Below are 11,377 nucleotides of genomic sequence, written 5' to 3'. Positions count from 1 at the left end.
GGTCAACCCCTGGCGCAATGTCTTTGGCAACACCTAATCCACTGCTTGGCGATGAGCACATTGTAGCCTTTATAACGCAATAATCAGTCCATTTACCATTTGAATATGAGTCCGCTGCGAGGGTGCGATCAGCGCCAGCTCAGTCGCAGCGTAACAGTGGAGCGTTCCCATTCTCTCACTCTCTGAATTGCAATATAAAATGAACATATAAATCAGCAAAAACTCAGTTTATGTTCTCCAGGAAGCAGGGTAATTGTCAATGTTATTGAAGGCAAAGGGAAAGCCATCACTTGTCCTACAGGATTAGGGTCTTTGAAGCTGGATTTAAGACCTCTGTGTCAGACGCAGTAATAGCCTGAAATGAAGTCCGGCTTTCAGCCTCAGCACGGGCAACAATGCGGGCATGCATTATCTGGGGAGACACGCTCACACGCACGGTGCTATGTCTGCTAATAAACACGCCGCGTAATCACTCACTCGCACGCGACACATTCAGTCATCTGAATACAGTGTGATGTGCGGTTCTGCAGCTCGCTCTCTACTTGCGCATGTTCTGGTCTCTTACACCTTTAGCAAGAGGTTCGTCGGTCATTTGATCCTTCATTCCAAAACAGCCTCTCTCGTGGACGCCAAGTGTGGTTTATTAATCTGATAGTGTGGAGATTATCTGCAGATTATGTCTGTTGAGTTGTGAGGCAGCTTGCGGGCCTTGTTTACAACCCCTGTTAAGTGCGAGGAGGCACCGATTGTGGCTGACCCCACTGTGACAAGTAAATCGCATGGTATGTCGCCCTCTTGTGGTAAAGACAAGAAATGGTGCTGGAATCTGGTCCGCGAAATATTTGGATACTCTGTAAACCCAGAATAGCAAAACATGCGGAGAGGAAAGTAAAGAGAGAACATTCAGAGGAAAGCGTATTATGTAAATGGTTGGTGTTTTTTTGTTTGTTTGTTTTTTTCTTTAAATGGATATGTGATGTAGGTTTGACTGAAAAAATACCCATAGCTCAGTGGTAACCAGCCCTGTTCCTGGAGATCTACCATCTGTAGGCTTTCATTTCAACCCTAATTTGGCACACCTGACTCTGCTAATTAGCAGCTCAGCGCAGATTTTTAACTGTTGAATGAGGTGTGCTTTGTTAGGGTTGGAGTGAAAACCTACAGGACGGTGGATCTCCAGGAGCAGGGTTGGTTACCACTGACATACCTTGTCCACTCTTTCGAAACATTTAACTTGATTTAGTCTGCCCTTTACTTTGGTGGCAGAATGGAGTACACTTCATTTTCATTATGAAATTAATTAAACAATCATTATAATCATACGTTTGTGATTAACATTATTGTTTTCTTATTATCCTGGTCTAGTTACATAGTCGCTGACATGATTCATACATAACCGAAATGCAGTGACCTTCACAAACCTGAAAAGGCGTCTAAATTGCAGCAAAATGCATATCTAATGTGAATAATATCCTAACGGTTAAAAGCTTACGATGGTGGCCTTCACCTGCAGTCTCGGTTGGCTCCACAGAGTCTGCAGCAAAGTAATGATGGCTTTAACCAAGGGTCTAATGCCGTACGGTTAATTAAAACTAAAGGCCTTCCTACAGTATTGACAAGCCACCAGTAACGAATTCAAATGATGCAGCATAGTCAGTTTCTCCTGAAAAGTCATGTTGCAGGTAAACCCTTATCCTATAACGTGTAGTCTGCGGCATACTTCCGTACTTTCCGCTTGTTTACAATGATGGCAGCTATTACCTGTGGCTGCTATTTCTAAACTGTACTGTTAGCTCTACGTTGTTAGCCATTGTATGATTATGATGAGAAACGGATACCTACGCAATTGAAAACTAGTGAAAGGTGGTGCTTAAATATTAATATATCATAAGAAACAAGATAACTGCCGCTCAATTAGATTTCATGTAGCCAATTCCGCTCTCGGCATAAACGTGTGGCAAGAACTCCTCCTCCTATACTTCCTAAAACTCCGGATCCTGGCTTTGCGATTCCCAACAACCCCCTCCCTCTCTCTCTCTCTCTCTCTCTCCTCTCTTCTTTCCCTCAGTCCTTTATCCTTCCTCCTCTTGGAGGGTGATGGTTGATGATTGGCTGGCCAGGGCATGGGAGTCCGGAGGCTGGCGTTTCAGTGCGGTGCTCATCCCCGTGTCCGTGTTTACACCTCGAGTATTACCGCGCGGACGGGCGAGCGAGAGGATGAAGAGGACTTGGAGATAGCAGCTGTCGCGAGTGGAGAGATAACCACCTCGATATTGGAGAACAGCGGACACTTCCTTTTTTCAGTCTGGAGAGAAGTGGAACTGCGCTGCCTGCCGAAGTTGTTTTTTTGCCACCTACACGTGTGAATTATACTCTTTGTTTTTGTTGTTTTTTTTCTTTCACGAAAACAGGAATTCGTGGATATGGCACTCTGACAAGCCAAACTTTGTTTTCGGTTTTGTCTTGGCTTGCTTGATTTTCTGTAACGCGGGCGCGGGTGGAGTTGGCAGTAAAGATCATATCGCAGATCCCTGCAGAAAGTTGTTATTCTTGTTTATGGTTCATATTCAACGTTGCTCCGCGGTTAACAAGACTGACCTTATCGTGTAGGAATCTATAAATCCATATATTTGTTGGTAGCCTATTCCTAACTGGAAGAATAATACTCCATTCGTTTTTTTTCCTGTCTTGCGCTTTCGCCTTTGAGGAAATTAAGCTTGTGCCACAAGTAGGCTATCAACACCGTTTTAGCCAAACAAACTGTTTTGACAACTTTTGTTGTTGGACGGTTGCTCGCAACATAAAGAAGACTGAAAACCATAGTCACGCGAGGGTGGAAGGGCACCGTAGACTTTTTCGAGAGCCCCTGGTGCCATTTCGCATTGGCGTGACCGGGAAAAGATGCTCTCTCCGAGGATACATCGTGGACAGGGTCTCGGTCCTCTGGTGGTTCTGTTCCTGTTCTGTGGTTCTTCAGTCGCGGAAGCAGGTAAGCGCATTACTGAGCCTGCAAAGACAATGCACAAATGAAAATCAAGTTTAACAAGAGATTAATGGACGCGGTCGACGGATGATTTGAACATTTCATAACTCGAACAAGGCAACGTATAACGGCGCTATAATTCAACTCTCAAGTGCCTTATAAATTGTGTTATACTGCGGGGGAGATGAATTGTGTCGTATACACTTGTCAGTTCATTAACTGTCCCTGCAAAATGTCAAGGTGCACGAGCTGGATACGTCGCCTGGGCTACTCTTCGCACGTACCCACATTTATCTCTTCCACGCCATTACCTGCGGTTTTTTCATGCTCTGAAAAAGACATTCTAACACGCGCACACACACAACCTTACCTGATAAGTGCTTATAAGCACCAAGGGAAACGTGGCTTACATAACTTCATTTTATAATATTTTGGGGTAACAAGAAGTGAAGCCGGAATCATAAAAACCTGAACTGACAATCGTGCAGCGTGACTAAATGATTTTTCCTTGTACGAGTGATTGCTGTCCTTCAAGCTCCCTTTCCTACACCGTAATCCTCGTCGTTTGTCTGTACCAGTGGTTATATTGTATAAAGTCCGTGGCCCTTTATCCTTGGCATCGCGTAATGTTTGTTATAAGCTCTTAAATTTTCAAAATATATTATTATTATTATTATTATTTACATTATTATTATTAATAATTTACAAAATTGTTTAGGTATTAGGTGTGTCGGAACTGGCTTATTAATCACGAGCAATCTTAGGTTAATATTAGTCTACTCGATAAGGAGCAGGGCAAAATGTTGTCCTTTCATAAAATTACATTTAACCGTACAGATCGAAGTTTGGTGATGTTTTTGTTGAGCCTATTCAACGATGGGATGTCAAATAAGACTGAATCAGCAAAACAACACGTTTGCACTCCATCGTAAAAATGATGCATGTTAGAAGTAGTACTTTTTGTGCTGAACTTCACGTGTAAGTGCGCTTTCACTTCAAGGTATCAGAACTATTATTATTATTATTGTTATTATTATTATTATTATTATTATTATTGTTGTTGTTGTTGTTGTTGTTGGCCAATTATAAACCAATTTCTAGTTTCAACTGCTTGCCGGCACTATTAGAAACCAGATTAGGATCTCTTATAGTAAAATAATAAATATTCTGATACTATCTGCCTTGAAGTAAAACAAAAAAAAAAGGAGGGGTTGGGGGTGCTCAGTGTGTGTTTCCGGAGTAAACACTTGAAATAGCTTGGGAAAGGCAGCGAGATGGGGCAGCCGCGCGGGACAAACGGTGGCGAGCAGGGGCCAAAGGTGCTTTGACCGCAGGTCTCCGCTGACTGGTTGACTCCGAGTCGGAGTCCTTCACACACACAGAACAATCTATGAGAACCCGAGAGCTCTGTTGTCGGGCCTTTCTCACAAGAAGCGGAAAAAGAGGCCCCCCGCTGTTCCAGGAGTAATTAAGTTTTCGCTCGGTGCCTTTCTGGCCTCTAAGAAGAAGAAGAAAAATAATGATAGAGAGAGAAAGAATATAGACGCATCGTAAGAAGTAAGATGGAAAAAACTCCTCTGAAGTGCGCGAAGCCGTAGGGAACCGTACCAAATGCACTCCCAACTTAATTATAAGTTTAGTTTTTGTATCTTGGCTGTTGTTAGGATTTTGTCACTTCGTTAGTTTAGTCGCTAATTTTATATTTGTAATTGTATGTTAAACGTAGAACACAGGCTAATTAAAGAACAACAACATCAATAAAAATAATAATACGAATAGCCTATAGGTTTACGTTTTTGTATGAGTTTTGGCCGTAGATGTGGGATTATTTACTTCTCCGGATATTGCATGGTGTCAGTGTCCACAAGTGTCAAAACACGAGTTTTGTACCAAATGATTTCTTAAAATGTTAATAGGCAGTTATTAAACCAGGTTCGTAAAATTTAGTCGATTGCACATCATCAGATTAATCCCCGGACAAGAAGTGCTGCTCTCTAAATAAATCTTGGTTTTTGATGGTTGTCAATATACGGTTGGTAATCCGGAGATGAAGGCGAACGCGACTGCTCATCTGGGTTGCCATTGACGTAAGGTTTCCTTTAGTAGGGTTAGTGGGGTTTCGATCACGACCAGCAGGTAGTCAATACGGCGTTTGTTAAAAAGGGAAGGAGGGGGGTTGGGGGAATCTACTACAGGCTGTGTTTTAAATCCCACAGTGAATATCCACTAGGTTAGCCTATAAACTACATACGTTTTAGTAGTCCTGGAGCGTCTATTAAATCATAGACGTTTGCTTCCTTCTGTTTTTTTTTTGTTTTGTTTTTTTTGCGTGTTTATTATCTTGATAAGTACATTTGAAGTGCAGGTGGTGTGAGAATTGTCGGATTACTAGAGGCATTTTTGGTTTGCTCTTTTTTTCTCAAAAGAATGGGATTGGTGGTCGTAGACTAATGTTGCTGAAAGGCTATCGTAAATTGAAAAAATATTGCATGATATGTAATTATCTAGTTCCAGTCAATACATTAGACAATCACAAAAACTATATCAATTAACATTTAATCAAACGTTTAATCAGTAAAGCGTATAGTCAGCTCGCTTTATGGTATTCCGCAAAGATGAATTATCGGTGTTTAGTTTGAAAAGTCTGAGAAGGATCGCAAATATATGCCTACTCTAACAGAGTTGATTGAACACTGAACATTTTACTCTGCGGGAGTTTCCAAATGGGTGGATATTTGCCATGCATCCTTTTTAAACGCGTTGGAAGAAAAACAGTTAAAACTTTGGAAAAAACTTCGTGTTTTTGTGATTTTGGCCAAAGTGTGCCGACAGCGCTGACCCGAAACAGCGGGCCGCGATCTCAACCTCGCGAGCGCGCGCGCTCGCTGCCCAGTAATCAGATTGACATAGAAGGGAGCATTCTGAAGCTTTAATGGATTATGTTTTCTACTGAAAAAGAACAAAGACAGCTCTGCATTTGCTAGCAGGGACTGCTGGGGGGATGGAAAACGAAGAGATCTTAATGGATTGATCTAAAGCGTCTCAAACAACAACTAGAAACACTGCAAAACACTAGCCTGATAGAAACACAAATACAAACACTGAGCCGCCGCCCGTGCCACTACTCATCAGCTAGTGAATTCATTTTACATGCTAGTTACAATTTACAGAAAGCTTCCCTCCCCCTTCATCAATCAGTCTCTAGTCCCAGGACAGACATCCTAGAAAAGCTGCTTATGTTTATTATAAAAAGGGGTGCTTTCAAAATCAGTGAATGAAAAATAAAAATAAAATAACAAACAGATAATAGACATACATTTTCTGCAACCTCCTGAACAATCTCGAGTTTTTAGGCTAAGTTGGCATTCCAAGGGGCAGTTGATCAAGGCCACAATTTCTAGAGAGGAAACAAAAATGCAAGTGTGCTTCATACGTGCCAGCTAGTACCTGATCTCACTTTTGTAAAATGTGTCTTTCTTTATTCCTTTTGTTTTCACCTTTGTTCTGTGTTTCTTGTTAAATCCCCCCATATTTTCTGTTCTCATTCTGCTTCTTTTCTTCACAAAATCAATTATGATTAAAAATGCAGCATCACTGAGGCTAGTTTAGGGCTCTGTGTATCTCCACTCTGTCCATCTCTCTCTGCCCCATCATCATACCATCTCACTTTTCCTCTCTTCTTCTCTTTCTCCCTCTCGCCCTGGCTATCATTGACACCTTTTTCGCTCTCTTTCCCACTTCACATCTACCTCCCCCGCCTATCCCATCTCCCCTTCCTTCTCTTTTTCCGTCCTTCTCTCTCCATACTGTACATGTGCATTTGTAGACCTCTGCTCTGTGTTGACGCTCATATTAATTACCCAGAACCCATTAGGAAGACTCCTTGCAATGGGCATCCCCGTTGGCTCGTTCCTTTCTCTACACCTGCTTCTGCATCCACCTGGGCAGGGACGCTCTGCCACCACCCCAACACCACCACCCCACCCCCCCCCCCCCAGTTTAAACAAGCATTCAGGCACACCTACTCTGAAACTCCCATTACCCACAAGGCCCATGTCCCAGATCCACAGCTCCACTTCAGGAAATAGACAAGAAAAGAGTAAAGAGTGGTGTACGGGGGGAAATGGCTTGTGCAGCTTTGGAGTATGGAGGTGGGGCTGGAGACAGCGCTGTGCGCCGCTGTCGGGTACAGAGAGAGCCCCGGTCCTTCTCCGCCCTTTAGTGGCTGATGGAGATGACACGAGGGTCCTTCTGAACAAAGCCGCCTGGATCACTGGCTCTCGTTTGTTCTTGACCTCGCCCGTTCTGCGGCGGCAAAGCCGTTTGTTGTTTTGAAAGCGTTCAGCCCGGCAGGTCACGATCGAGCATTGCCTTGTGTGCCCTGTCCTTTATATAGAAAAGCACATATTTGAAAATATAAGCGCAAATAGTCAGCTATCCTCAAAGGACGCCGATAAATTCCTGTACAAAGAGATTGCGAAGGGTTTTCAGTAGCAGGAAATCTTGTGAAAGTTTGTGGTTTCATTTAGCCAAAGCAAGGCTAATGTGTTAAAATTTAAATGCGACATTTTTCTTATATGGTTTTCTGTCGCCGTATGTATAAAAAACAGAATGTGACCGGTATATGGCGCTTTGCAAAAACGGAACACTGCTGAACTAGCACAGTCTGGTTATGTCAGAGTTCAGTTCTTACAGTAGGACCCGGACGCTCCAACTCTGAGAGGGCAAAAAGGATGTTGTGAGGTAAAGAGAGAGAGAAAACCTGCCTGCTGTATAGTGGACAGACAGATGGATGTCCGTTGTTGTGGAGGGGTTTGGCGCAGGCAGAGGTACCGCGTAGAAAGACGGTGAGAGATCTTCATGGACCAGGAGTTCCTGGTTTGGGACAGACGGACGGCCTACGCGGTGTACGGCCTGACAGAAGTGATCCAGTGGCCCCAGACAGAGAAAGCTGGGTCCCAGCCCTGCGGTCCAGGCCAGGGACCAGCAGTGCATTAGTTTTATGGCTGTGGAGGGGGAGGAGAGAAAGAGAGAGGGAGTGAGGGAGAGAGAGAGAGAGAGAGAGTGGCGTCAGCAGGGAGCAGATAGCTGCCACTGTATTATTGATCACAGGAAAGTGGCCCTCGTTAATATTTTAGAGGTGTTTATGATGCCCGAATTCCTGACATGGCGTGGGAAGGCGGAGAGGAGCGCCCGGGCACCTGTGCCCTCCCTGCCAGTCGGCTGGAGTGCGCCGGGGTCAGGGGTCAGACGCAGAAACGCCACGGCGCTGCTCTAGAGGGCACAACCGCCATGCCCAGCTGCACAGTGCCAGCGCTGTGCGCACGGGCGAAGGCAAAAGGGCAAAGGCGGACTGCCGATCGCCATGACGAGTTGCGGCGGTAAACTTTTCGATGATTAGAGCCGAGTGAGGAGGAGGACAGAGTGGGCTGTATGGGGCGGGAACGAGAGAGAGAGAGAGAGAGAGAGAGAGAGGGAGGAGAGAAATCAATACATTCAGGGGGAAAAAAGAGGTTGTGATACTAGAAAGATTGACTTTTAAATATCCTTTATTAAAATAAAAAAAGAAAGAAAATTCTTGAGTCGTGGCATTCAAGCACCATTAAGCCCCTTGGCACTGAGTGAGAGAGAGAGAGAGAGAGAGAGAGAGGGAGAGAGAGAGAGAGGGAGAGAGAGCGAGATAGAGAGAGCGAGCGAGCACCCAGGGCAGAGGGGGGAGAATGGAGGGATTGAGAAAGAGATGTTTTTATTAATGTTCTTATCGATAGAGCGAGCTGGGAGTATTAACGGCAGACATGTTTAATGCTTTGCCAATACTGCGCATGTTGGTGGGGCCCGTAAATCAGCCCGGAGTTGAGCAGGGGGTTGAGACAGAGAGAGAGAGAGAGAGAGCAAAAGAGAGATGAGGAGGAGGAGGAGGGCAGAAAGAGAGGAAGAGACCCTCCACACAGCCCCCCCCCCCCAGCAGATGGAAGTCGGAGCGCTCTGCACCACCCGTCCCGTCCTGTGGGGCCAGATGGGGTGGGGTGGACAGAGAGGGGCAGAATGACTCTGTAGGGTGTCTTTGTGTCCTGAATGAAAGGGAGGACAGAACAGCCAAAGAAAGGGGTGTTTTCAGCGGCTGCGTGTGGGGCGCAGGGTGTTGGGGGAGGTTGTACGCCTCTGATGAACCTAGGGGTGTGGGCTGGTGTGTGTGTGTGTCCATGCATGTGTATGTGTGTGTGTTCCTCCAGCTTGTTTGTACACCGTTGCTGTTTCTGTCTGTTGATGGTTAACAGAGAATCAAACTACCGAAGACACTCACGCTCACTGTTTGCATTTTTCTGTTTTAATGCATGTTTGCGTGCATATTATTGTGTTTGCTCCACCACTCCCAGACACCTAAGCCTGGAGCGTTCTGTTGAGTGTTCAGCACTGAGTGCTGCGATGATGGGACACTCACCTGTGCGCTGATTCTAGGGCCCCAGTGCAGCCTGTTTGCAGAAATACCCCCGCCCCCCACGCAGCCATTGTGGCTCCTCCCAGATACTGCCTGGAAGAGAGGGAGAGCGTTCGCTTTCATCTGCTGGAGGAGAAATCGCTTCCCTCCTCCAGGAACTGAGACGGCGAAGAGGCGAGCGAACCCGCAAATCCACGCAGACCAAATCCCGAAGTTAGGGCTGTCCTGGAGCCCGGCTTATGTGACAGAGAGTGGGGGGGGGGGTGAGCTGGATAGCATGGATTGTGAATCCCACTGCATGATGGGAAGGATTAATGGAAGCCCTGGCTGGCGTTCCTCCTGACGTGGTCGTGCCGCCCTGGCCAGATCCCGAACACGCGCTCTCCGCAGAACGGGGCCGCGTGATTGGCCGTCCTTTGGGTCAGGGGCTCCTTTCTTCGCCGGCTGAAAAGAGAGACTTGCGAGGGCAGGAAGATCCCGCGCATCTTCTTAGGCCAGCTTTTCGCCTTCAAAGGCTGCTTCAGCTGTGTCCGTGGAGAGATTAGAGCACTGCCAGGCCGTGTGCCCGCTTGGGTGACTTCCAGTGTTTGCCTGTGTGTCCTGAAAAATTTTAACTCAACATCAGACAAAATGATCTCACCCTCCCATTGATAAAAAAGTTCGCTGTTTTATCAGGTTTATTTCCACCTCCTTGTCACCAAACGCACTGTCTCTGTTTTTCTCTCCTCCTCTTTCTCTCTCTGTGCCTAGCACCCTCCTCTGTGTGGCATTTCTCTCACCCTTGCAATCTGTCTTTCACCCCCCCCCTCTTTCTCTCTCCTTCCTCTGTGTCTCGCCATCTCCCTGGGTCCTCAGTGTACACACTCAGCCCTCCAGCAGAGTTTAGGAATGGCTCTTTATACGACGGCGTGGAAAATCACATTTCTCCCAAGTTAAACGCTTATTAGGATCCCATCTGCCCCAGGCAGGGGGGTGCAGGGTTGTGTGGGTTTTTTTATTTTTTTGAGGTGGGGGGGGGGGAGGGGGGGCACTGCTTTATTGTCATCCTGCAGGGGCATCAGTGCCACAGAAGGGTTTTTTTTTTTTACGCCGGCTGTTGTCAGTGCAGTGGAATGGGTGTGAGACCTCCCTGGAGTGTGTGTGTGTGTATGCATGTGTGAGTGCATGTGTGTGTATTTTGTGTGTGTGTGTGTGTGTGTGTGTTTACCTGTGAGTGAGTGAGTGAGTGAGTGTGTGTGTGTGTGTTTGTGTGAGTACGTGTGTATGGAAGCGTGCGTGTGTGTGCGTGCGTGTGTATGTGTGTGTGTGTGTGTGAGTGAGTGTGTGTTTGTAAGTGTTTTTGTGTGCCGTGTAAAGTCTTTATTTGAGTGAAAAGAGGGTGTGGGGGACATGGCTGTGGTTTGCTCAGTGTAGTCGCGGGTGGTCTGTGCGAGAATGAGCTGTTTCAAACAGCGCTGTCCAATTCTGACATTTCAGATGCACAGCACCCTGGGAGAATATCAGTTAGTGCAGCAACCTGTGATTAACATCGTGATGAGAGAATGTGGTTGAGCATGTCAGATTGATAAGGTGTGTGTGTGTGTAGCAGTGGACAGTTTAAGCAGTGGACTCAAAAACAGACGAGTAGCCGGTTTGCATGTGATTTTTCCTTGCTCAGTGGATGCCTTAATTCAAATCAATTTACAGAAGAAAGCAGCAGTTAATATTCATGTTACAAGACTGGATGTTTACCAATGTATCCAAAGCCGAAGCTACAACGGCAACGGTCCTGCTTGGGAATTGAACCTATAATATTTGTGTTTCAAATCCTGCTCTTTTATCTCTGTGCCACGCTGGCGGCCAGCCCGGAGGGTTGCGGGTTTGAGTCCCGGGTGCGCGCAGTATTATGGAGGAGCGCTTAATCCGAGCGGGGCCTGCGTGGACGCGGGCGTTCGGAGGGGCGGCCGGCGGCGCGG

The 11,377-nt window shown here is 46.2% G+C and overlaps 1 protein-coding gene across 2 annotated transcripts in view; it reads left to right on the top strand.

The window, feature by feature from the left end:
- Positions 1–1,028: 1,028 nt before the first annotated feature.
- unc5b (unc-5 netrin receptor B) overlaps positions 1,029–11,377 on the top strand; it is a 48,892-nt gene continuing 38,543 nt past the window's right edge. The window contains exons 1-2 of one of the 2 annotated variants that reach the window (XM_064317462.1): positions 1,029–1,187; positions 2,069–2,989. In XM_064317462.1, coding sequence (XP_064173532.1) covers positions 2,902–2,989 — 88 coding nt within the window. In that variant the 5' untranslated portion in view covers positions 1,029–1,187; positions 2,069–2,901. Of the gene's footprint in view, positions 1,188–1,509; positions 1,683–2,068; positions 2,990–11,377 lie in introns of those variants that run through there. The other variant, XM_064317463.1, reaches the window with a different exon arrangement.

The sequence above is a fragment of the Anguilla rostrata genome, chromosome 18 (genome assembly GCF_018555375.3).
Source record: "Anguilla rostrata isolate EN2019 chromosome 18, ASM1855537v3, whole genome shotgun sequence".
In the NCBI taxonomy this organism is placed as follows: Eukaryota; Metazoa; Chordata; class Actinopteri; order Anguilliformes; family Anguillidae; genus Anguilla; species Anguilla rostrata.
The sequence above is the reverse complement of the archived record's forward strand: the minus strand, read 5'-3'. Positions and strand labels throughout refer to the sequence as shown.